The sequence below is a fragment of the Aquarana catesbeiana genome, linkage group LG03 (assembly GCF_042186555.1).
Source record: "Aquarana catesbeiana isolate 2022-GZ linkage group LG03, ASM4218655v1, whole genome shotgun sequence".
NCBI classification, from domain to species: Eukaryota; Metazoa; Chordata; class Amphibia; order Anura; family Ranidae; genus Aquarana; species Aquarana catesbeiana.
The window spans coordinates 725,205,068-725,231,771 of NC_133326.1; the positions used below are offsets into that span (position 1 = coordinate 725,205,068).

General features: G+C 45.1%; 1 protein-coding gene across 1 annotated transcript in view; it reads left to right on the top strand.

Annotated features, from left to right (window-relative positions):
* The first annotated feature begins 4,655 nt into the window (after nt 1-4,655).
* The window catches only part of LOC141133745 (NACHT, LRR and PYD domains-containing protein 12-like), a 28,694-nt gene continuing 6,645 nt past the window's right edge, over nt 4,656-26,704 (top strand). The window contains exons 1-4 of the mRNA XM_073623279.1: nt 4,656-4,712; nt 5,631-7,347; nt 13,917-14,039; nt 26,460-26,636. Coding sequence (XP_073479380.1) covers nt 4,688-4,712; nt 5,631-7,347; nt 13,917-14,039; nt 26,460-26,636 — 2,042 coding nt within the window. The 5' untranslated portion in view covers nt 4,656-4,687. The remainder of the gene's footprint in view (nt 4,713-5,630; nt 7,348-13,916; nt 14,040-26,459; nt 26,637-26,704) is intronic.

Below are 26,704 nucleotides of genomic sequence, written 5' to 3' on the forward strand. Positions count from 1 at the left end.
GCACGCAACCTGGCAGGCCGCAGGAAAAGAGGGGGGGATGAGAGAGTGCCCACCCCCCTCCTGGACCGTACCAGGTCACGTGCCCTCAACATTGGGAGGGTGCTTTGGGGTAGCCCCCCAAAACACCTTGTCCCCATGTTGATGGGGACAAGGGCCTCATCCCCACAACCCTTGCCTGGTGGTTGTGGGGGTCTGCGGGTGGGGGGCTTATCGGAAGAAAGGGGACCCCCAGATCCTGGGCCTCCCCCTTGTTCTTTCTTCTATCTTCTATCTTCCTTTGGTTTCTTTCTCCATCTTCTTCTTCTGGTTCTTGTTCTCGGCCGGCATCTTCCTCCGCGGCATCAGCGGCTTCTCTCCTTCTTCTCCTTGGGCCACTCCGCATCCATGATGGCATGGGGGGAGGCTCCCGCTGTGTGACGCTTCTCCTCTTTTGGCGGTTCTTAAATAACGGGAGGTGGGGCCATACGGTGACCCCGACCCCCTCTGCCGCAGGGGGACTTGACGGGGACTTCCCTGTAGCATTCCCCGTTATTTAAGAACCGTCAGAAGAGGAGAAGCGTCACACAGCGGGAGCCTCCTTCCATGCCATCATGGATGCGGAGCAGCCTGAGGAGAAGAAGGAAAGAAGACGCCTCGGAGGAAGATGCTGGATGAGAACACCGGAGGAAGAACCAGAAGAACCAGAAGAAGAAGAAGAAGATGGAGGAAGAAACCGAAGGAAGCTAGAAGATATAAGAAAGAAGAAGCATTTAACCACTAAGCCACCGCCCACCGTCATATGATGGCTGGACGAGGCTTCTGTTGTTCTGGGAGGACGTCATATGACGTCCTCGCCCTCTCGAGCCACTAGGCCCGCTTCGTCACTCGGGACCCGGTGCGCGTGCCCGGCGGCCGCGATGTCCGCCGGGCACCCGCGATTGCCGGGTAACAGAGCAGGAGCATGGATCTGTGCATGTAAACACAGATCCACGTCCTGTCAGAGAGGAGAGGATACCGATGGCGTGTCCCTTGTACATAGGGACAGCGATCGGTCACCTCCCCCAGTCAGTCCCCTCCCCCCACAGTTAGAATCACCTCCTTAGGTCATACATTAACCCCTCGAGCGCCCCCTAGTGTTAACCCCTTCCCTGCCAGTCACATTTACACAGTAATCAATGCAATTATATAGCATTGATCGCTGTATAAATGTGAATGGTCCCAAAAATGTGTCAAAAGTGTCCGATGTGTCCGCCGTAATATCGTAGTCACAATAAAAATTGCAGATCGCCGCCATTACTAGTAAAAAATAAATAAATAATAAAAATGCTATAAATCTATCCCCTATTTTGTAGACGCTATAACTTTTGCGCAAACCAATCAATATATGCTTATCGCAATTTTTTTTTACCAAAAATATGTAGAAGAATACGTATCGGCCTAAACTGAGGAAAAAATTTGTTAAAAAAAAAAAAAAAAATTGGATATTTATTATAGCAAAAAGTAAAAAATATTGTGTTTTTTCAAAATTGTCCCTCTTCTTTTGTTTATAGCGCAATAAATAAAAAACGCAGAGGTGATCAAATACCACCAAAAGAAAGCTCTATTTGTGGGGAAAAAAATGATAAAAATTTAATTAAGGTGCAGTGTAACATGACCGCGCAATTGTCATTCAAAGTGCGACAGCGCTGAAAACTGAAAAATGGCTTGGGCAGGAAGGGGGTGTAAGTGCCCTGTATTGAGGTGGTTAAATAAAGGAATTGTCAAAAACTGTCTCTTGTCATTTTTAACATTTTTGACAGTTTTTTTGTGAAATGGTAGGGGTACTTTTGTACCCCCTTACCATTTCACACAGGGGGGAGGGCTGGGATCTGGGGGTCCCCTTGTTAAAGGGGGCTTCCAGATTCCGATAAGCCCCCCGCCCGCAGACCACCATGACCACCGGGCAAGGGTTGTGGGGATGAGGCCTTTGTCCCCATCAACATGGGGACAAGGTGTTTAGGGGGGCTACCCCAAAGCACCCTCCCAATGTTGAGGGCACGTGGCCTGGTATGGTTCAGGAGGGGGGGTGCCCTCTCATACCCCCCTCCTTTCCTGCGGCCTGCCAGGTTGCGTGTTCGGATAAGGGTCTGGTAAGGATTTTTGGGGGGACCCCACGCCATTTTTTTGGTCTTGGTTCCCCTTAAAATCCATACCAGACCTGAAGGGTCTGGTGTAGATTTTGAGGGGGACCCCACGCATTTTTTTTTATTTTAATTTTGGATGGGGTTTCCCTTAATATCCATACCAGACCTGAAGGGCCTGGTATGGAATTTAGGGGGACCCCCCACGTCATTTTTTAAAAAAATTTTGTCGGGAATTTCCATGCCGTTTTTATCAATGAACTTTTATGTGTATTGTAGGACCGGCAATTCATTATAGCCGCGAGTAGTTTTAAATTACTTTTTTTCCTTTGAAAGTCATTTTGCTGTCAGACTGTTCTAAACAGGGGAAACATGCGCCCCTTTACAGGCATATTTTAGACACCCCCCAGGTACGAAATTGAAAGGAATATTACACTTTTATTGTTTAACTTTAAGCATTATTAAAATCACTGCTCCCGAAAAAAACGGCCGTTTTTAAAACTTTTTTTTGCATTGATCCTTGTCCCCTGGGGCAGGACCCGGGTCCCCAATCACTTTTTATGACAATACCATGCATATAAGCCTTTAAAATTAGCACTTTTGATTTCTCCCGTAGACTTTTAAAGGGTGTTCTACGGCTTTCGAATTTGCCGCGAACACCCCAAATTGTTCACTGTTCGGCGAACTGGCGAACAGACGGTGTTCGGGTCGAACATGAGCTTGACTCGAACTCGAAGCTCATCTCTACAGCAAACATGTGGAAGAAGGTGCTCTGGTCAGATGAGACCAAAATTGAACTTTTTGGCCTAAAAGCAAAACGCTATTTGTGGCAGAAAACTAACACTGCACATCATCCTGAACACACCATCCCCACCGTGAAACATGGTGGTGGCAGCTTTATGATGTGGGGATGCTTTTCTTCAGCAGGGACAGGTAAATTGGTCAGAGTTGATGGGAAGATGGATGGAGCCAAATACAGGGCAATCTTAGAAGAAAATCTGTTAGAGTCTGCAAGACTTGAGACTGGGACGGAGGTTCACCTTCCAGCAGGACAACGACCCTAAACATACAGCCAGAGCTACAATGGAATGGTTTGGATCAAAGCATATTCATGTGTTAGAATGGCCCAGTCAAAGTCCAGACCTAAATCCAATTGAGAATCTGTGACAAGACTTGAAAATTGCTGTTCACAGATGCTCTATATCCAATCTGACAGAGCTTGAGATGTTTTGCAAAGAAAAATGGACAAAAATGTCCCTCTCTAGATGTGCAAAGCTGGTAGAGACATCCCCAAAAAGACTTGCAGCTGTAATTGCAGTGAAAGGGGGTTCTACAAAGTATGGACTCAGGGGGGCTGAATACAAATGCCCCCCACACTTTTCACATATTTATTTGTATCATTTATCATTTTTCTTCCACTTCACAATTATGTGCCACTTTGTGTTGGTCTATCACATGAAATTCCAATAAAATACATTCATGTTTTTGGTTGTAACATGACAAAATGTGGAAAATATCAAGGGGTATGAATACTTTTTCAAGGCACTGTACATACTGGATATATTATATAATACATTGTATTTTTCTCTCCTTGCTGGGGGAAAGATGTAATCAAACAAAAGTGTGGGAAAAAAAGAAAGAAAAATAATAGCTAATTTGAGGTTTGATCCAGGCCAGTGCCAGGTTTAGTGTTGGGATCAAGGTAAGGGTCAAAGGTAAGGGTCAGTATATTTTAAGTAAGATGTTTTTAATCAAAAGCATTTTTAAATTAGTATTAGTGTCAGTGTGTTTTAGGCAGAAAAAAATGTAAAATGCACACTATTGTTTCTGGGCCGTACTGCAGGTACAAACAACAACTAACATCCTCAAAAGTGATATCACTGCGATAGTCATGAGCAGGAGAATTCTTTTTTTTTTTGGGTTGTTCTTTGGCGGTAAGTTATGGTAACAGCAAGAAATATACAGCTACATTTAAAAAAATATGTATTTTTTTTACAGAATAAAATAAAATTGGGTTTCAAAATTGTGGAGGAAAGAAAAGGCTCCACAAAATTGTGGAGGAAAGAACACTTCTCCAGAATGCCGGCATTCAGTCACCATAACACAATGTCATCACTCAGCATGCCGAGCAGATTAATACAATTGCAGCCACTTACCTATTATACAGAACATCCATATTGATATCTGTATTCCTGGGAGACCCTCATGACTGTTGCTCAGTGTTTTGACTCTGAGCCTTGTGTCCTATTCATCCATCATTACCTCCATTAGAAAGAGGAGTCAAGGCTCCAGCTTCTAGGTGTGTGCCTGTAAATCCTGCATAGAGAATTCAGGGCTTTTCTGGTCCCCCCCCCCACCCCCACCATGGTCGCATTGCAATGTGCTGAGATATTGCCAAGCAGACAAAGACACTCCCCATCACCTACATGGAGAAAAAGGATGAGAGAGACTCCAATCTACAGAGGGTTGGTTTGATGATGGTGTCTGGGAGGATCTGCTACACTAATAACTCTCTTAGTTATTATTTTATACATTTCACTAAATGACTAATCACTTCCCTATTCTTTTTTCCAGTCAAACTGAAGAAGATGACACATGGCAACAGATTATCAGGTTAGTAGGACATCCACGTTTGATATGAAATATCTTCTAGATCAGGGATCCTCAAACTACGGCCCTCCGGCTGTTGCAGAACTACACATCCCATGAGGCATTGTAAAACTCTGACATGCACAGACATGATTAGGCATGATGGGAATTGTAGTTCCTGAACACCTGGAGGGCCGCAGTTTGAGGACCCCTGTTCTAGATGAACATTTTGTTCTGTTGTAGTCTGAATCAGTCGGGGACCTACCGGGGTTGCAAAGGTTTCATTTGCAACTGGGTCCTGGCATTTCCCCACTGTGGGGGAGCCCAAGATGGCAGGAGGAGGGCCTGCTGCAGAACATGGGTTCAGTTCACACTGCTGCAACCCCAAAGTCATGCGACTTGCTTGCAACTTTTGTAATTCAACATTGCCGTCTGTGGCACTCAAAACTGCACAAAAGCAATAGAAAAATAGGGTGGAAAATTTTTCTTTGTTGCTGCAACTTGAGTTGCAGTGATTTGAATGGCGCTCATTGAAATGAATGTGTATTGACTTGTTTCGCAAGTCCCATGATAAGTTGCAGCAGTGTGAATCTGGGCTTATAAAGGGCCCCACAACAGCAATAAGAGGCAAGGGCCGTGGGCCGGAGGGAAACCCTAAGACCAGAGGAAAGGGCCCAAGGACCAATAGAAAGCACTCTAGCGGTCAGGGGGCCTTTCATGGTTTCTTGCACTGGGGCCCTGAAAGTTCTAATCACTCCCCTGGCCTGGATGATGTGTCCTTAGTTTGGATACTTCCACAATCCTCCTGTATTTCATGGGATATCTTCTTTTAGTGTTACATTCTTGGGGTTTATGGTTAGAATACAATATTTCCAACTTTGTCTTATAAATACAATTTCATGTGTGTATGAGGAATAAAATATTCTCCTTTCTCTCATAAAGACTTTAGTAAGGAACACAAAGAGTCCACGAAAGAGACATTCCAGAGGATTAAAGTATATAATTCCCGTATGGGGGAGGCTGTTCATCTACAGAAAAGATTCATCAAATTATTGATGATAAAGGGACCCAGGAATAAAGAGGTCAAAGAACAAGAAATAAGGAGTTCAGGCAGAAGACATCCACAAATCATGGAGAAAAGATCCCCTGCCACAATCCAGACCCTCTTTGACCCTGATAAAGAAGGTTTCATCCCTAAGATTGTGGTGTTAGAAGGACCTGCTGGGATTGGAAAAACAATGACCTCCAAGAAGATCATGCTGGACTGGGCCTCTGGGGATCTCTATCAAGACAAGTTTGACTTTGTGTTTTATCTGAGCTGTAGAGAAATCAACACCATCCCTGGAAACATAAGCCTTGTGGGACTTTTATCCAGAACCTGCAGACTGAGTTCAGATGACCTGGTGTCTATTCTGAAAGATCCTGGAAGTCATAGAGGACTTCTCTTTCTAGTAGATGGGTTTGATGAACTGAGGTGGACTCTGGAGGAGAAATCTGAGGGTTGTCTTGACATTTCTATGAAAACCCACAAAGAAATAATTCTCCAAAAATTGTTCAGGAAACAGGTTCTCCCACAATCTTCTCTGATCATCACCACAAGGTCACTGGCCATGGAGAAACTTAACACATTCATCGATGATTCTCGCAATGTGGAAATCCTGGGATTTACAAGGGACGATCGAGAGGAATATGTCCATAAATTCTTTGGAAATAAAGAAGATGCAGACAAGGTTCTCAGTATAATAAAAGCCAATGAAGTTGTGTACACCATGTGTGCTGCCCCCATCACATGCTGGATTGTCTGCACTGTAATGAATCAAGAAATAAAAAAAGATTTGGGTCTAATTTGGTGTCATACGACGACTTCAATTTACCTTTTCTATCTGGAGGTTTTACTAACTCATCACAGCAAGAAGGAGCAGTCTGTACACAGGAAACAAACCTGTCTGAAGAAGCTGTGTGCTCTGGCCAATCAGGGAGTTCTTAACCAACAAATCTTATTTGGGAAGAAAGATCTAGAAAGATATGGGCTTACTCTGGATGAGGTGGAGTCTGTATTTCTGAATGAGAACATCTTTCATTGGGACATCCGCAACCAGACCTGCTACAGCTTCATCCATCTGAGTGTACAGGAGTTTCTTGCTGCTCTGTATTATGCACTGGATGATGGTTCTGGTTCTATGGAAGATACTTTCCTCCCAGAGATCTGTAAAGGGAAATCACTCCATGGCTTCAATAGGGATTCCCCGCATTTAGCATTAGCTGTACAATTCCTGTTTGGTCTCCTAAACAAAAAGCTGATGAAGACATTCTCAGAGAGCACGGACATCAACATTTCACTTCGAGCCAGACCTGCAATGAAAGAATGGGCCATGAAGGACATCAAACAGGATTTCTATACTCAGACAATCTTCTGTCTGTATGAGACTCAGGATGAGGACTTCATTAGAAACGTCATGTCTGGTTGTTCAGGGTTGAAGCTCCACAGCTCAAATACTGGTCACTTGTGGATAGACAGTAATTATTCCAAGCAGCTGAGCTATTGCTTGAAGACTTTGAAGAGAGAAAGTTTTCAGTTTTTATATTTTGGATGGCTCACTGTGGGTCCAGAGTGCCAGAAAATGATATCTCCATTACTACACAGGTGTCAGAAGGTTGGGTAAGTGCGTGTGAGGATATCCTAACTGAATATAGAGAATGGGCAGGAACCTGCATACAGTATAACTGTGATTTTCAGACATGTTCTCCACCTAGAACACTTGTTAGAAGTTAGGGGTCTATTTAATAAACAAGCTGTGTGATTGTTCTAGAATTTGCACGGAAGTCACAAAAATTCCTGGCAATGTTTGTAATGTGTGTGAAATGTCAGTTTCTATCTGTTGCCTTTTACAAGGTAAATGTAACATTCCCTAACATTCTATCCTAAGAGAAAATAGCCCTAAGAACATTCAACCAGAAGAGGAAATAATGTGAGGGAGAGCTGTTCTCAGTATATGGAGATTCCTGTGCTCACCACTGACAGTGTAATGATCAGATACTGCAGAGGGAACTGCTATAAGGAATGGATTCAATGTTGCAGAGACAGAACTCCGTTGTGTACCTTAGGTAATCTGTGAAGGGTTCAATCCAGATAACGCGTCACACAGCTGAGTCTCATCTTTGCAACATTGTATCTGTTCTGTATAGGAGATCTGTTCTGTATAGAAGGTCACTCTCTGCACTAGATGATTCATTACACTAAATACTTATTTCCTATGACCATCAGCTCCATCTAGTGGTCATAATGTACATGTAGATAAAGGAAAAACATTTGAACTGTAGAGAAAGTGTTCTTTAAAGTGGAGTTCCACCCATTTAAAAGGTGCCGGCATTGTAACTGTGGGCTTCACGGCCGGGGGGCACCCACTGCGCATGCCCGAGCCACGCTGTGCGCTGTAAATGGCCGGGCAATTTTCTGGGACCTGTGACAAGTCCCAGAAGACTGCAGGGAGGGAGGGGGGAAAGGTGAAATTCATTCCAGCGCCACAGAGCCAGGGGAGGAAGTGTGAGCAGGGTGCCCCGCTCCTCCCCAAAAAAAATGACATGCCAAATGTGGCATGTCAGGGGGTCACCTGCACTTAAAGCGGAAGTTCCATTTTTGGGTGGAACTCCGCTTTAACTCTTCAGGTTGAATGTACTTAAGGCTATTTTCTCTTAAGATTAAATGTTAGGGAATGTTACATTGACCCTGCGAAAAGGCAACAAGTAGAAACTGACATTTCTCACATAGTACTAATATTACAGGATTATTTGTGACTTTTGGGTGAATGTTAAGATATCATACTGCAAATTATTTTATAAATAGACCCCTACAATTATTTTGTATATTTAAAGGATGAGGCTGCGTGGAGTTAATAAATAACAAATCTGTCCAAAGTGTGATCACTTGTGAAATGGTGAGAAACTAGGACCCCCAACATTGTGTATAATCAATGTAAAGTCTTAACAGCTCCTCAATCCAGAGTTCCCCCAAAAGAGGTGGAAAAAGATTCCTCTCCCTTTGGGGTGTGAAGACCCAATAGTTGTTGTACAATAAGTGTGTACATGACCTGTGTGTCCGAGGGGGACGTGTGTGTGTGTGTTTGTGATGGGGGGTGGGGTCTTTCCTTTTTTTGTCTATTTTTTAGGTTTTATTTTTACTTATTATATTCTAAGATTCCTCCACCTTGATTTTCCTATCTTCCAATATACAGCACAGACCCCCAACATGAAAGGATTCTAGCGGGGGTCTTGTTATTATCAGTACACATATAGAGGGTTCCCCTAAAACTGTATGGGGGTGAGATGACCAGTGGGATGAAATGATGACTGCAATCCCTCACATTTAACTTCATAGGCCCCCCAGTATTGTGATATAATGTCCCATCAATAGATTCTATGACCTTCCCAGTGTGTGTGCACCTCATAGAGTTTGTCCAGTGTTCAGCAGTGGTGCCATCTGACATATCGCCCTCCTCCTGCTGGGTCAGGTATGATCTGCTAGTCAGTCATTGGTAGGCATGAATGGGTGTGTCCAGCCAATGAAGGGACAGCTTGGTGTTCGGAGATCTGTGGTATGGAAATAATGCCATTACATTATATATTGGGAACCAAAGAGTTTTTTCCAGATTTTCCTAAAACTGTTGATGATTGGAGACCCCTGTGTAGGTAGGTCAGAGATCCTGTACAGTATCTCACAAAAGTGAGTAGACCCCTCACATTTTTGTAAATATTTTATTCTTTTCATGTGACAACACTGAAGAAATTACACTTTGCTACAATGTAAAGTAGTGAGTGTACAGCTTGTATAACAGTGTAAATTTGCTGTCCCCTCAAAATAACTCAACACACAGCCATTAATGTATAAACCGCTGTCAACAAAAGTGAGTACACCCCTAAGTGAAAATGTCCAAATTGGGCCCAAAGTGTCAATATTTTGTGTGGCCACCATTATTTTCCAGCACTGCTTTAACCCTCTTGGTCATGGAGTTCACCAGAGCTTCACAGGTTGCCACTGGAGTCCTCTTCCACTCCTTCATGACGACATCACGGAGCTGGTGGATGTTAGAGACCTTGCGCTCCTCCACTTTCCATTTGAGGATGCCACACAGATGCTCAATAGGGTTTAGGTCTGTAGACATGCTTGGCCAGTCCATCACCTTTACCCTCAGCTTCTTTAGCAAGGCAGTGGTCATCTTGGAGGTGTGTTTGGGGTCGTTATCAGTCTTTAAAGGGAGGAGAACATGCTCTGCTTCAGTATGTCACAGTACATGTTGGCATTCATGGTTCCCTCAATGAACTGTAGCTCCCCAGTGCCGGCAGCACTCATGCAGCCCCAGACCATGACACTCCCACCACCATGCTTGACTGTAGGCAAGACTCGCTTGTCTTTGTACTCCTCACCTGGTTGCCACCACACACGCTTGACACCATCTGAACCAAATAAGTTTATCTTGGTCTCATCAGACCACAGGACATGGTTCCAGTAATCTATGTCCTTAGTCTGCTTGTCATCAGCAAACTGTTAGCGGGCTTTCTTGTGCATCATCTTTAGAAGAGGCTTCCTTCTGGGATGACAGCCGTGCAGACCAATTTGATGCAGTGTGCGGTGTATGGTCTGAGCACTGACAGACTGAACCCCCACCCCTTCAACCTCTGCAGCAATGCTGGCAGCACTCATACGTCTATTTCCCAAAGACAACCTCTAGATATGACGCTGAGCATGTGCACTCAACTTCTTTGGTCGACCATGAAGAGGCCTGTTCTGAGTGGAACCTGTCCGGTTAAACTGCTGTATGGTCTTGGCCACCGTGCTGCAGCTCAGTTTCAGGTATTGGCAATCGTCTTATAGCCTAGGCCATCTTTATGTATAGCAACAATTCTTTTTTTAAGATCCTCAGAGAGTTCTTTGCAATGAGGTGCCATGTTGAACTTCCAGTGACCAGTAGGGGTGCAGAATTTAATCGCTGCATCGATGCATCGCGATTCGGAGGTCCCTGATGCGGCATTGATGTATGCGACTGGCAAAATCGATGTCGGGTGTGACGTCATCCCGACTTGCTCCGCCCCTCCAAGCGTGGCTGTCAAAATAACTGTTTTGTAATAAATGCAGAGTTATAATCCAGTAAGTACCCACCTCTGTATGTGCTTTTTAAAATATAAGCAGCTTCATACCTCATTTCTTAGTCTGTGTATAACTGTATATGCCGCTCATGTGACTGCCTGGTTTGGCCCGCCTCTCTCCTCTCATGTCTCTCGTCTCATGTCTCTCCTGACGTAAGCCCCACCCGCCTCTGTTCTGATCTAATAGCTACAGTCGTTGGGCGGGGCTGAGAGTTATACACAGACTAAGAAATGAGGTATGAAGCTGCATATATTTTAAAAAGCACATACAGCGGTGGGCACTTAATGGATTATAACTGCATTTATTACCACACAGATATTTTGACAGCAGTAAGAGTACAAACGTGTACACCTCCTACACGTGCTCTGTGCTGACATTTCCCTGGCTTCCCGTTTGCCCATTCCACTGTGCTAACTCCTAGTGTGCTGGAAGGTGCAAGGGAAGGTGCAGGGAAGCCCAGGGGAACTGTCGGCACATAGACAGTAGTACAGGGAACTTCACAGGGCTGTTTGTCAGTTGTGGATTCTAATCCCTCCTGACCTCCCAGCAGCTGTGTGTGTGAATTCCTGTACCCTGTAGTGCACCGGATTAATGCATCTCTCAAAGCGATGTTCCACCCATTTTTTAGTTTATTAAAGGTCAGCAGCTACAAAAAGTGTAGCTGCTGATGTTTAATAAACCAACACTCACCTGTCCCACGGTCCGTCGATGCAGCCGCACAGAGCCCCGCTCCTCTCCCCCTCCTCTCCTCGGCACCATCAAATCTACTGTGGGCAGTGGCACCCGGCCGTGACAGCCTACGGCTTCACGGCCGGGCACGCACTGCGCTCTGCCATTGGCCAGCCAATCTTCTGGGACCTGTGTTGTGTCCCAGAAGATCGCTGGCAGGGAGTGACCACCTATGGCGAGAGGAGTCACCTAGGTGGCCAGGACAGGAAGTTCCACTAAAGAGGACACACCCCCCCAAAAAAATGACATGCATATGTGGCACATCAGGGGGCGAGGAGTGCTTAAAGCGGAAGTTCCACTTTTGGGTGGAACTCTGCTTTAAGTGAGTGAGGTTATTTTTAATTCAAAGCAGAGTTCCAGTAAATTTTTTGTTTATTAAAAGTCAGCAGCTACAAAAAAAGTGTATCTTCTGACTTTTAATAAAAAGACACTCACCTATCCCACAATCCAGTGACGTGGCCACCCGAAGCTTCATTCTCTGTCCACTACTGTGCGCATCCGGCTGTGACAGCTTGCAGCTTCACAGCCGGGTGTGCATGTCTCACTGCGCTGTCCTGCATAGCTGGGAAATCTTCTGGGACCTGTGATGTGTCCCAGAAGATTGCAGGGAGGAAGGGCCGCCTAGGTTTCCCAAGCGGAAGTGGGAGCGCGTCAGTAATCGCGATGCATCGTGATGTATCGTGGTATCGAATCGTTGATCAGATAATCAGAATCGAATTGAATCGTGAGACCAGTGAAGATGCGCACCCCTAGTGACCAGTATGAGAGAGTGAGAGCGATAACACCAAATTTAACAAACCTGCTCCCCGTTCACACCTGAGACCTTGTAACACTAATGAGTCACATGACACCGGGAGGGAAAATGGCTAATTGGGCCCAATTTGGACATTTTCACTTAGGGGTGTACTCGCTTTTGTTGACAGCAGTTTATACATTAATGGCTGTGTGTTGAGTTATTTTGAGGGGACAGCAAATTTACACTGTTATACAAGCTGTACACTCACTACTTTACATTGTAGCAAAGTGTAATTTCTTCAGTGTTGTCACATGAAAAGAATAAAATATTTACAAAAATGTGAGGGGTCTACTCATTTTTGTGAGATACTGTACAGGATCTCTGACCTACCTACACAGGGGTCTCCAATCATCAACAGTTTTAGGAAAATCTGGAAAAAACTCTTTGGTTCCCAATATATAATGTAATGGCATTATTTCCATACCACAGATCTCCGAACACCAAGCCGTCCCTTCATTGGCTGGACACACCCATTCATGCCTACCAATGAATGACTAGCAGATCATACCTGACCCAGCAGGAGGAGGGCGATATGTCAGATGGCACCACTGCTGAACACTGGACAAACTCTATGAGGTGCACACACACTGGGAAGGTCATAGAATCTATTGATGGGACATTATATCACAATACTGAGGGGCCTATGAAGTTAAATGTGAGGGATTGCAGTCATCATTTCATCCCACTGGTCATCTCACCCCCATACAGTTTTAGGGGAACCCTCTATATGTGTACTGATAATAACAAGACCCCCACTAGAATCCTTTCATGTTGGGGGTCTGTGCTGTATATTGGAAGATAGGAAAATCAAGATGGAGGAATCTTAGAATATAATAAGTAGAAATAAAACCTAAAAAATCAACAAAAAAAGGTGATGGACTGGCCAAGCATGTCTCCAGACCTAAACCCTATTGAGCATCTGTGGGGCATCCTCAAATGGAAAGTGGAGGAGCGCAAGGTCTCTAACATCCACCAGCTCCGTGATGTCGTCATGAAGGAGTGGAAGAGGACTCCAGTGGCAACCTGTGAAGCTCTGGTGAACACCATGACCAAGAGGGTTAAAGCAGTGCTGGAAAATAATGGTGGCCACACAAAATATTGACACTTTGGGCCCAATTTGGACATTTTCACTTAGGGGTGTACTCACTTTTGTTGCCAGTGGTTTAGACATTAATGGCTGTGTGTTGAGTTATTTTTAGGGGACAGCAAATTTACACTGTTATACAAGCTGTACACTCACTACTTTACATTGTAGCAAAGTGTCATTTCTTCAGTGTTGTCACATGAAAAGATAATATAAAATATTTACAAAAATGTGAGGGGTGTATTTACTTTCATGAGATACTGTATGTACTGTATATCAGGGGCTTCATCTAAGTTTTGTCTGGAGTGTGACTTCACAGACTGCTCATAGACACCAATGAAAAGTCCTCATCATGTCCAGTATGAGCCAGAGGGAAGGCAGCTATGTGGGAGGGAAATGTTGGGTGTTACATGTTATTCTTGTTGTCAGAGGTCATACATTCTTAGTGGTAATTATTATCTCATTATTGTGTTTTAGGTTTTGGGGTTGTGCTATTTCCAGTAAAGAGGATGAAGATGAGTCCTCCTCTTCAGAAGATAAAATCAAATCTGTTAATATTTCCTTTCTGATGAACCCGGAGAGTAAAATTCAGGAGTTAGAGTAAGAGAAATCTGTGATCCTATAGTGATCGGGAAATGTAATGCCTTGTGATTGTTCCTGTCTCTCACTGTTTCCTTATATATCTGGATGTCTTCCATCCTCCCCAATGTAGTATCTTTCATCCCCTGTCCTCTTCTCCTGTGTTCTCCCCTTTCTAAGGGAATCTTCCTCATTGTTATCTCACCCATGGCATTTTGGGGTCCCCCTTAAAGTAGAACTGTGACCAGGTTATGTACATATGTAATGAACATTAGACATGTGCACACTGAAATATTTCGTTTCGGAATTTCGTTTTCGTCCAAAAAATAAATTTATTTAGTTACTCCCGAAATTCATTTTTATTTATTTCGTTTTTCGTTAAAAATTGCATTCGTCCGAAAATCCAAATTAGGGTCGAATCTGTCATTGAAGGCTTATGGTGTCTGTCGAATGTTCAAAGAAGATTCAACAGAGCACCTAAACTGTACGACGCCGTATAGATTACCTGCTCCGTCAAATCTTCTTAGAACTTTCAACAGACACCATAAGCCAAAGTACGTGTGTACCTAGTTCTAGCTATTTTACTGCTCCTCCTCTTTGGTTACAATCAGCCAATAACATTCATCATCATCATTATTTGTATTTATCTTTTCTCCCCTACGTCAAATCTTTTCTCCCCTACGTCAAATCTTTTCTTCCCTACGTCAAATCTTTTCTTCCCTACGTCAAATCCTTTCTCTCTATGTGGAATAATCCTGGACTAATAGAGTTATGCCGCGTACACACGGTCGGACTTTTCGTCTACAAAAGTCCGACAGCCTGTCCGACAGACTTCCGGCGGACTTTCGGCGGACTTGCAGCAGACTTTCTAACGAACGGACTTGCCTACACACGACCACACAAAAGTCCGACGGATTCGTACGTGATGACGTACACCGGACTAAAATAAGGAAGTTCATAGCCAGTAGCCAATAGCTGCCCTAGCATGGGTTTTTGTCCGTCGGACTAGCACACAGACGAGCGGATTTCGGGGTCCGTCGTAGTTACGACGTAAAGATTTGAAGCATGTTTCAAATCTAAAGTCCGTCGGATTTGAGGCTGAAAAAGTCTGCTGAAAGTCCGGAGAAGCCCACACACGATCGGATTACCAGCCAGCTTTAGTCCGTCGGCGTCCGTTGGACTTTTGTAGACGAAAAGTCCGACCGTGTGTACGCGGCATTAAGGTTAGGCACATTCGACCACAGGTTTGATGGACACAGATTGTTATTGTCATCATCATGTCGAATCTCCTATCTATATCGAACCGTTGTAGCAACGAAAACGAAAATAAAGCATTCGCTTATGTCGGATCTTTCGTTTTTCGGATTCTGCACTTTCGTTATCGTTTGTTAAAACGATAACGAAAATACCTGAAATTCGGATGAAAATGCATTTGGACAAAAACGAATGCACATGTCTAATGAACATCCATATTCTTAACAAGCCATAAAATAAGCTTTAAACCAAAACCCTCACTGACCTCTGTAGCTGCAGATACATCTGCTCTCCCCTCTCCTCTCACTCCTCTGAGTCAATAAGTTGTGAGTGGAAATTACAGCTTGAGCTACTGAGCTCTGGAAATAACATGGTTTGTACAGTGAACCAGGAAAAACAGGCAGGTAAACATGTGAAAAAAAGATTTCAGCTCCACCTGCTGGGTTAAAATGAAAATGCTAATTGTTTATACACAAATCCTGACTATAATTAAAAAAAAAAACACGATACATTCCTCTGAAGGCAAATACATAATATATTTCTCAATTCTGTAAAAAAAATAATAATCAATACAACCCATACTCCAGAAATATTATCTGTCATTGTCTCCCTTCTGCAGGATAGTAGTTATAAATCCTGGAAAGTTACCCATCCCCCATCATTAAAAGAAATGATGAACATCCCTAACACATTCCCTATAGGAGTTCTTGTCTGCCATAAAAAGTCCCAAGGCTTCCTCTGTCCTGACCCTAGGCAGTGAGTACTTATCTCCCCTTCGCTGCTCCTGATGGGGGTTCTGTTCAGGTATGAAGGTTGTATCCTATGGACATAAACCCCCTCCGGAGTCCCCCCACAACCACATATTATACTATGTAGAGCTGGGCAGTCAGCTTCATCTTATTGTACTTTGTTCCTTTCTGTTTGATTTCCTCATTACAAACTACAGTATTTTTCCATAAAATGAGTAGAGCTCTCTACTGGTGAGTAGGGATGAGCCGAACACCCCCCGGTTCGGTTCGCACCAGAACCCGCGAACGGACCGAAAGTTCGCACGAACGTTAGAACCCCATTGACGTCTATGGGACTCGAACGTTCGAAATCAAAAGTGCTCATTTTAAAGGCTAATTTGCATGGTATTGTCCTAAAAAGGGTTTGGGGACCCGGGTCCTACCCCAGGGGACATGTATCAATGCAAAAAAAATTTTTAAAAACGGCCGTTTTTTCGGGAGCAGTGATTTTAATGATGCTTAAAGTAAAAAAAAAAAGTGAAATATTCCTTTAAATATCGTACCTGGGGGGTGTCTATAGTATGCCTGTAAAGTGACGCGTGTTTCCCATGTTTAGAACAGTCCCTGCACCAAATGTCATTTTTAAAGGAAAAAATCTCATTTAAAACTGCTTGCGGGTTTAATGTCATGTCGGGTCATGGCAATATGGATGAAAATCAGTGAGACAAACGGCATGGGTACCCCCCAGTCCATTACCAGGCCCTTTGGGTCTTGTATGGATATTAAGGGGAACCCCGCACCCAAATTAAAATAAGGAAAGGTGTGGGGCCACCAGGCCCTATATACTCTGAACAGCAGTATACAGGCGGTGCAAACAAGACAGGGACTGTAGGTTTGTTGTTAAGTAGAATCTGTTTGTAATTTTGAACATTTTTAACGTGTTTAGCTCCAGCCAAAAAATCTTTTCTAAGCTTTTTGGAAAACATAGGGAAGGGTTATCACCCCTGTGACATTTGTTTTGCTGTCTTTCCTCCTCTTCAGAAGATTTCACCTCACTTTTTTGTCCCAACGAAAAATGTTTTTTGAAAATTTGGGTTTTTTTGTGGAACAAGGATTGGAAAGCATCAGTGGAAAGGAGAAATTGTTTTCCCATATTAACTCTTACAGGAAAGAATTTCCCTTCCTAGGGGTAGATTTCATCTCACTTCCTGTTGTCTCCTTCCGTTTGCAAGTAGGAGTCGTTTGTAAGTTAGATGTTTGAAAGTAGGGTCCTGCCCTATATACTCAGCAGAAATTTGGGCCTTAGGTGTTGCTGTGGCCACAACACTGTAAGCCCTCACAGGGCCCTGCTGTGAAATATTAGATCAAGAATTGTAATTACATGCCCCTGTTGAACAGGAGCTGAAAAATTAGGCCTTAGGCACTGGTGCTGGTGCCACAACACTGCAACCCCTCACAGACACTCTAGTTGGAACGCAGGAACGAGCCCTGCTGCAAAGTATTGCTTCAAAAATTGTAATTACACGCCCCTGTTAGACAGGGGCAGAAAAATTGGGCCTTAGGCACTGGTGCTGGTGCCACAACACTGCAACCCCTCACAGACACTCTAGTTGGAACGCAGGAACGAGCCCTGCTGCAAAGTATTGCATCAAAAATTGTAATTACACGCCCCTGTTAGACAGGGGCAGAAAAATTGGGCCTTAGGCACTGGTGCTGGTGCCACAACACTGCAACCCCTCACAGACACTCTAGTTGGAACGCAGGAACGAGCCCTGCTGCAAAGTATTGCATCAAAAATTGTAATTACACGCCCCTGTTAGACAGGGGCAGAAAAATTGGGCCTTAGGCACTGGTGCTGGTGCCACAACACTGCAACCCCTCACAGACACTCTAGTTGGAATGCAGGAACGAGCCCTGCTGCAAAGTATTACATCAAAAATTGTAATTACACGCCCCTGTTAAACAGGGGCTGAAAAATTGTGCCTTAGGCACTGGTGGTGGCGCCCAGAACCAAAAATGTTCTTACAAGCTATCAGCGTGATGATTGAGGAGGAAGAGGATAATTACTCAGGGATAGTCACTCAGCATCAGCATAGGCAGTCTTTGAAGGGATCTGAGATTTCAAAAAAAATTATTCGGTTACATCAGCATCAGGTGCTTGGTAGCTGGTGGTGATCCAAGACTCATTCATTTTTATGAAGGTCAGCCGATCGACCGAGTCGGTGGACAGACGCACCCTGTGATCGGTTACCACGCCTCCAGCAGCACTGCATGTGCGTTCCGAAAGAACGCTGGATGCAGGACAGGCCAGTAGCTCAATTGCATACTGTGCAAGCTCTGGCCAGTGATCCATCCTCAAGACCCAGTAACCCAGAGGATTTTCGGTGGGAAAGGTGTCCAAGTCTGATCTTGCCCCTAGGTATTCCTGCACCATGTAAAACAGACGCTGGCGATGGTTGCTGGAACCGATCATACCTTGAGGCTGCGGACCAAAAAATTGTCTGAACGCATCGGTCAGACGGCCACCTTCTCCACCGCTCCTTCTTTGACTGACCGAAGCCTCAGCAACACGTTGTCCAGAAACAGGAGTTTGTAACCTCCCAGACTCTGGGAACGCGTTGCACAGACCTTTCTGCAAGGCCTCCCGAAGATGTTTCATCCTCTGCTCCCTCTGCGATGGCAAGATAAGGTCCGCAACCTTACCCTTGTAACGTGGATCAAGGAGGGTTGCCAGCCAGTATTGGTCCTTCTCCTTGATACCACGAATACGAGGATCCTTACGCAGGCTTTGCAGGATCAGGGAGGCCATGCAGCGTAGGTTTGCTGAGGCATTCGGTCCGGAGTCCTCTGGGTCACTAAGAACGACATGGTCCGCAGCCACCTCCTCCCAGCCACGTACAAGTCCATGTGTTTCTTGGGACTGATCCCTTAAAGACTGCTGCTGATGCTGAGTGCCAGGCTCCACCTCCATACTGACACAATCTTCCTCCTCCTCCTCTTCCTCCTCGTCCTCTTCCTGTGTGATCGGCGGGCACGCAGGAACACTGTCTGGATAAAGGGGGCCTTGAGAGCTAAGGAAGTCCTCCTCTTCCTGCCTCTGTTCTGCCTCAAGTGCCCTGTCCATTATTCCACGCAGCGTGTGCTCCAACAGGTGGACAAGGGGGACAGTGTCACTGATGCATGCACTGTCACTGCTCACCATCCTCGTGGCCTCCTTGAATGGCGACAGGACAGTGCATGCATCCCTGATCATGGCCCACTGGCGTGGGGAAAAAAAACAAGCTCCCCTGACCCTGTCCTGGTGCCATAGTCGCACAGGTACTCATTGATGGCCCTCTGCTGCGTGTGCAGCCGCTGCAGCATGGCCAACGTTGAGTTCCACCTGGTGGGCATGTCACAGATTAGGCGGTTCTTGGGCAGGTTAAACTCCTTTTGGAGGTCCGTCAGCCGAGCACTGGCATTATATGACCGGCAGAAATGCACACAGACTTTCCTGGCCTGCCTCAGGACATCCTGTAAGCCCGGGTACCTGCCCAAGAACCGCTGCACCACCAAGTTAAGGACGTGAGCCAAACAGGGCACATGGGTCATTTGTCCCTGTCGGAGGGCAGAGAGGAGGTTGGTGCCATTGTCGCAAACCACCATTCCTGCCTTAAGTTGGCGTGGCGTCAACCACCTCTGAACCTGCCCCTGCAGAGCTGACAAAACCTCTGCCCCAGTGTGGCTCCTGTCCCCCAAGCACACCAGCTCAAGCACCGCATGGCATCTTTTGGCCTGCGTACTTGCGTAGCCCCTTGAACGCCTACGGAGCACCGCTGGTTCCGAGGAAGAGGCCATGGAGGAAGAAGAAGAGGAGGGGGTGGAGGAGAGAGGTGTGTCACAATCAGCATTTTGGAGGCGTGGTGGCGGAACAACCTCCAACACTACTGCACCTTGTCCTGCATCCTTCCCAGCTGCCAGCAGAGTCACCCAATGCGCCGTGAAACTTAGGTAACGTCCCTGTCCATGCCTGCTGGACCATGAGTCAGCGGTAATATGCACCTTACCGCTGACCGCCCTGTCCAGCGAGGCATGGACATTGCCTTCCACATGCCGGTAGAGAGCCGGAATCGCCTTCCGTGAGAAAAAGTGGCGTTTGGGTACCTGCCACTGAGGAACCGCACATTCCACAAACTCACGGAAGGGGGCAGAGTCTACCAACTGAAAAGGCAGCAGTTGAAGTGCTAGCAATTTTGCCAAGCTAGCATTCAACCGCTGGGCATGTGGATGGCTGGGAGCAAACTTCTTTCGGCGGTGCAGCAGCTGGGGCAGGGAAATTTGCCTGGTACAATCTGACGTCGGTGTACCAAAAGCAGATTGCCCACAAGTACTTGGCTGTGACACACCTAATTCTACACCTTCATTCCTCTCACTGCAGGTCTCAGAGAGGACTGAAGGTCTAGTGGGGTTGGAAATCTCAGCTGATGAGGAGCAAGGAGAGATCCTCTTTGTTCTTTGGTGTGGGTCTTTTAGATACGCTTGCCAACGAACTGCATGGCAGGTCAACATATGTCTGGTCAAGCATGTGGTACCCAAGCGGGAGATGTTTTGGCCACGCGAGATACGCTTGAGACATATGTTGCAAATAGCAGCGGTGCGATCTGATGCACTCGTCTCAAAAAAGGCCCACACCAAAGAACTTTTTGAATAACGCGCAGAGACTGCAGCGCCCTGCACATGTGGAGCTTTGGGGTGTGATGCAGTCAATGTGCTGCCCTTAGGCTGGCCCCTGGAGGGCATCCTGCCTCGTTGGTGATGTGCCGCCGCCTCCTCCTCCTCCTCCTCCTCCTCCTCTCTCCTATCAGGCACCCACGTTGAGTCAGTGACCTCATCATCCCCTCCCTCCTCATCACTGGAGCAAACCTGGCAGTATGCTGCAGCAGGGGGAGCATGACTGCCAGATTGCTGTCCTTCTTGGGCACCCCCTCTGTCCGTGCTCATGTTACTGCCTTCATCGAGCTCAGTATCGTCATCAGAGCCTTCCAAACGCTGGGCATCCTCCTGGAGCATGTACCCAACACTGTGGTCAAACAGTTCGAGGGAATCCTTATGAGGACATGGTGGAGCTAGGGAAGGAGTCACTGATGACATTGAGCTGAGGGAAGAGGCCGCTGCTTTGCCAGACAAAGCACCCTGGGCATGGGTGAGAGAGGATGAGGAGGATGAGGACGGCTTGGTCATCCACTCGACCAAGTCTTCCGCATGTTGCGGCTCAACACGGCCAGCTGCCGAAAAAAAGGCCAAGCGTGTCCCATGGCCACGTGCTGATGAGGATGCACCGTCTCCACGACCAGCACTAGACACAGAGCCTGCTTGCCCTCTCTTATTGGCTTGTGACTGTCTGCCTCTCCTTCTTGGCCTTCCAGACATACTAATGGCCTGTAGCTGCACTAAGCTGGGATAGAACATCTGTAATTTTCTTCAAGTAGCTTTATATACTGTAACCAGACAAGCCTGCCTGTCAGTAGGAAGATAACAGGAACGGATCTAGCTGAACACTGTGAGCAGGACGCACTGTACTAAATGTAAATAGTCTAGCTGCCTGACCGTGGTACTAATAGGATCAAATAGAACACCTGTAATTTTCTTCAGGTAGCTTTATATACTGTAACCAGACAAGCCTGCCTGTCAGTAGGAAGATAACAGGAACGGATCTAGCTGAACACTGTGAGCAGGACGCACTGTACTAAATGTAAATAGTCTAGCTGCCTGACCGTGGTACTAATAGGATCAAATAGAACACCTGTAATTTTCTTCAGGTAGCTTTATATACTGTAACCAGATAAGCCTGCCTGTCAGTAGGAAGATAACAGGAACGGATCTAGCTGAACACTGTGAGCAGGACGCACTGCACTAAATGTAAATAGCAGGAACGGATCTAGCTGAACACTGTGAGCAGGACGCACTGCACTAAATGTAAATAGCAGGAACGGATCTAGCTGAACACTGTGAGCAGGACGCACTGCACTAAATGTAAATAGCAGGAACGGATCTAGCTGAACACTGTGAGCAGGACGCACTGCACTAAATGTAAATAACAGGAACGGATCTAGCTGAACACTGTGAGCAGGACGCACTGCACTAAATGTAAATAGCAGGAACGGATCTAGCTGAACACTGTGAGCAGGACGCACTGCACTAAATGTAAATAGCAGGAACGGATCTAGCTGAACACTGTGAGCAGGACGCACTGCACTAAATGTAAATAACAGGAACGGATCTAGCTGAACACTGTGAGCAGGACGCACTGCACTAAATGTAAATAGCAGGAACGGATCTAGCTGAACACTGTGAGCAGGACGCACTGCACTAAATGTAAATTGCAGGAACGGATCTAGCTGAACACTGTGAGCAGGACGCACTGCACTAAATGTAAATAGTCTAGAAGATAACAGGAACGGATCTAGCTGAACACTGTGAGCAGGACGCACTGCACTAAATGTAAATAGCAGGAACGGATCTAGCTGAACACTGTGAGCAGGACGCACTGCATTAAATGTAAATAGTCTAGATAGAAGATAACAGGAACGGATCTAGCTAAACTGAATACAGTGTATATATATATATGCAACACCTGGGATGCATATATATACACAATACACTGTAAGTGCAGCTAACTGACTGACTGTTCTGCCTAATCTATCTAACTCAAATCAAATGACACTGTCTCTCTCTCTCTCTATCTCTCAGCACACCGGAACACACACTACACAGGGCCGCCGTGCAGGCGGCCTTATATAGTGTGGGGTGTGTACTAAATCCCCTGAGCCATAATTGGCCAAAGCCACCCTGGCTTTGGCCAATTACAGCTCTCTCTACTGACGGCGCTGTGATTGGCCAAGCATGCGGGTCATAGTGCATGCTTGGCCAATCATCAGCCAGCAATGCACTGCGATGCCGCAGTGAATTATGGGCCGTGACGCGCCACACGAATTTAGCGCGAACGGCCCATATCGTTCGCAATTCGGCGAACGGGCGAACAGCCGATGTTCGAGTCGAACATGGGTTCGACTCGAACACGAAGCTCATCCCTACTGGTGGGGATCTTCCTCCTTATATTCTCCTTCTGGAAGGTTTTACCTGTTTTGGAATTTCAGTTTTTCTGGGTGATATCAACAAGAAAGTGGACTTTGTGTCTCAAGTCTGTCTGTGCTACTAATTCTATCTACAGATGTCTGACTTCACGAAAGACTTATAGGTCATTTCCTAACCAAGTTTTCCCTTGAGTCCCCTCTATGTCAGGCCTTGTCTGCTCCTAATCAATATGTGCCCCTCATTTCTCTGTGCGGATCTCAGTAATGATATGGGGGACTTTCTACTCCAGAGGCACGCTTTCTACAGAGTGGCTGGACTGCTTGAGATATTTACACTCCTTCTATGGATCATCATAAATGGATTTTACTGACTTTTCTCACCTTGACGATGGCATCCAATTCTCTTTTCTACTAATTTTGTGATGGCCATTCCCTAAGAGTTTTTTGTTATTTCCCTAATATACTATCATGTGTCTGTATTTGTCTCTGCAGTCTGCATGAATGTGGCATGACTTCCTTGTATATTGATGATCTTCATTCCATTCTTATGCCCCGTACACACGATTGGACTTTCCGACAACAAAGCCGTGGATTTTTGTTCAAAGTATGTTGTCCAACTTGTCTTGCATACACACGGCCACACAAATGTTGGCCAACAATTCCGAACGTAGTGACGTACATGGTATCTCCAATATGAACGCTAGTTATATCTCCGGCTCGTACTTGATTCAGAGCATGCGTGGACTTTTGTCCGACGGACTTGTGTACACACGATCGGAAAGTCCGACAACAAACATTTGTTGGCGGAAAATTTGAGAACCTGCTAGCCAACATTTGTTGGCGGAAAGTCCGACAACAAATGTTCGATGGAGCCTACACACGGTCGGACTTTCCGCCAACAAGCTCACATCCAACATTTGTTGTCGGAAAATCCAATCGTGTGTATGGGGCATTAAAGTGGTGCTCAAAAGTTTGCTTTCCCTTGGAGAATTGGTAAAATACAGCATGTACCATTTTGAAAGAAAACATGAGTGAGCTGGCAAAACCCATTTCTTTTATTTCTTATGGGATTCATATATTGTAACTGTAGGTGATAACAGAATGGCACAATCATAAAACAAAACATGGCAACAATCAAACCAATGAAATGCCCCCTGTTCAAAAGTCTGTATCCCCTTTGTTCTTAATCCTGTGTATTGCCCCCTTTAGCATCAATGATGGCAGTCAGTCTTCTGTAATATTTGTCTATAAGGCCCAAATTTTTGCAGGTGGCTGCCCATTCATCTTGGCAAAATGCCTCCAGGTCATGCAAAGTCTTTGGTTGTCTTGCATGAAGCGCACGTTTGAGATCTCCCCACAGTGTCTCAAGGATATTAAGGTCAGGAGACTGTTATGGCCACTCCAGGACCTTCACCAATTTCTGCTGTAACCACTGGAGGATCAACTATGGCCTTGTGCTTATCGTCATTGCCATGCTGGAAAGTCAAAGAGCGTCCCATGCGCAGCTTACGTGCAGCAGAATGCAATTTCTCTGCCAGTATTTTCTAAAAACATGCTACATTCATCTTGCCATCAGTTTTCATAAGATACCCCCCTGCCCTTAGAGCTCACTCTCTCCCAAAACATCAGTGAGCCACCACCATGCTTCACAGTGGGGATGGTATTCTGGTCACTATAGGCCTTGTTGACCCCTCCCCAAACATAGCGCTTATGATTGTGACCATAAAACTCTATTTTGACAAATAACAATGAAAACTCTATGCCACAAACCAATAGAAACCAAAAATAGGGAAACACAGATACATGTGATTATGGCTGCCGTAGTCTTCAAAACTCCATAACTCTAACTCTATAATGTGAACTCTATAAATGCGTATAAAGACTGTGCTACCAAAAATGTGAATCAAAGTTACTAAATATTTTGCCACATATAAAAGTACAAAAAATAAATAAACTAATGAACAACACCAGAAAATTATGTCTAATTAAACTAATGTCCAATGTATCAGAAAGTTCCATTCAGATAATAGTTGCTTAAAAAACAAAAGGTAAGGGAACAGTTGCTGGTGACATTAGTAACAGATGAATACAAGACCACTTCCTTGGTGATTTATACTCCCCACAATGGATGGACCTTCTATCACTAGTTAGGTCTCACTGTGCTTTTTTGGTTGGACCCACTGTGTATATTGTCACCAACTTGACCATTCACATGTGCCAGGATACAATTTCTTCCAATGGAATACACCACCACTCAAAAAACAATAAGTAAAAGTTTAAAGTAAATAAAAACACATCCCCTTTTTGACAAGTCCTTTATTCAAAAACAAAAAAAAAAACAACCCCAAAGTAGATTCAACATCAATCACAATGAATGCTGGCCACTGACCCGAACAAAAAGAAAAAAAAAAAACATCACGGACGCTTGGGTCTTGCCGAATGACAGCTCCACCGCCTCCCGCCGCTAAATAAATGAAGGGGCAGGGACACCAAATAACATCACTGGGTAACCCTGCCACATTGTGACATAATTCGTTAATGTAACGAGGGGGCTGGGTCACCTGTGACCTCATTGGGTGGTCTGCCCCTTCATTTTTTTAGCAATAGGAGGTGGTGGAGCTGTCATTCGGCAGTGGCCAAGCGTCAGTGCATGACGGGTATTTCTTTTTTTGTTCAGGTCAGTGTTTATCGCGCTTGACACTGGATCAACTTTGGGGGACATTTTTTTTTTTTAAATAAAAGACTTGTCAAAAACGGTGTTTTTAATATTCTTTTTGCCTTTTTTTGTGAATGAGTAGGGGTACTATTTATCCCCTACTCATTCACATAGGGGGATCCTGAAATACCTCTGACAGGAGAGTCAGTGGGACATGGCAGCCATCTGATCCATAACAACCATGTTGTTTACTGGCTGTTAAGGATGCTGGCAGCTGCCAGCTCCTTAACAACCAGCACTAATTGAATATATTCCTTGAGCAACACGAGACTAGACCATTCTTTTTCAACAAATGCATTTATTTATTTATATAATTTAGTGAATTGACTTTAGAGTCAGTTTATGCCATATTTACCATGCATTTTTTTTTACTGACAGTGACATTGACATTTTTTAAATATAGCATGAAATAATTGGAAACAATATGTCACATGATCCAATTATCTCCTGCAATATTCTTTAGTGAACTGAGCCCTAAAACTTTTTAGGTGGGTGACAACTCATCTACATTTCACAGGGGAGGTCCAAACAATATTCCATGAAAAAATCCATCCAAATGTCCCAACATTTCATTTTCTAAAACCTCATGCGCTAATTATTCATTGGACTTGTCTACTTCTGCCTATCACTGGAAGAACATTTCACCTCTCTTTCCTGCTTCTCCCAACAGAGTTTATCGATGTAAAATGACATTATCGTGCTGTGATGATCTTTGCTCCATTGTCACCACAAACCAAACTCTGACCAAACTGGAGGTTACATTGGATGATGATGAGAAGATGTCGGACTCAGAAGTGGATCGTTGTTGTGAGGTCTTCCGGAATGCCGGCTTCACTCTGATAAAATGGTAAGATCTGTTACATTGGAGGTAACACACATGCTAAGTCTAATGCCATGTACACACGGTCAGATTTT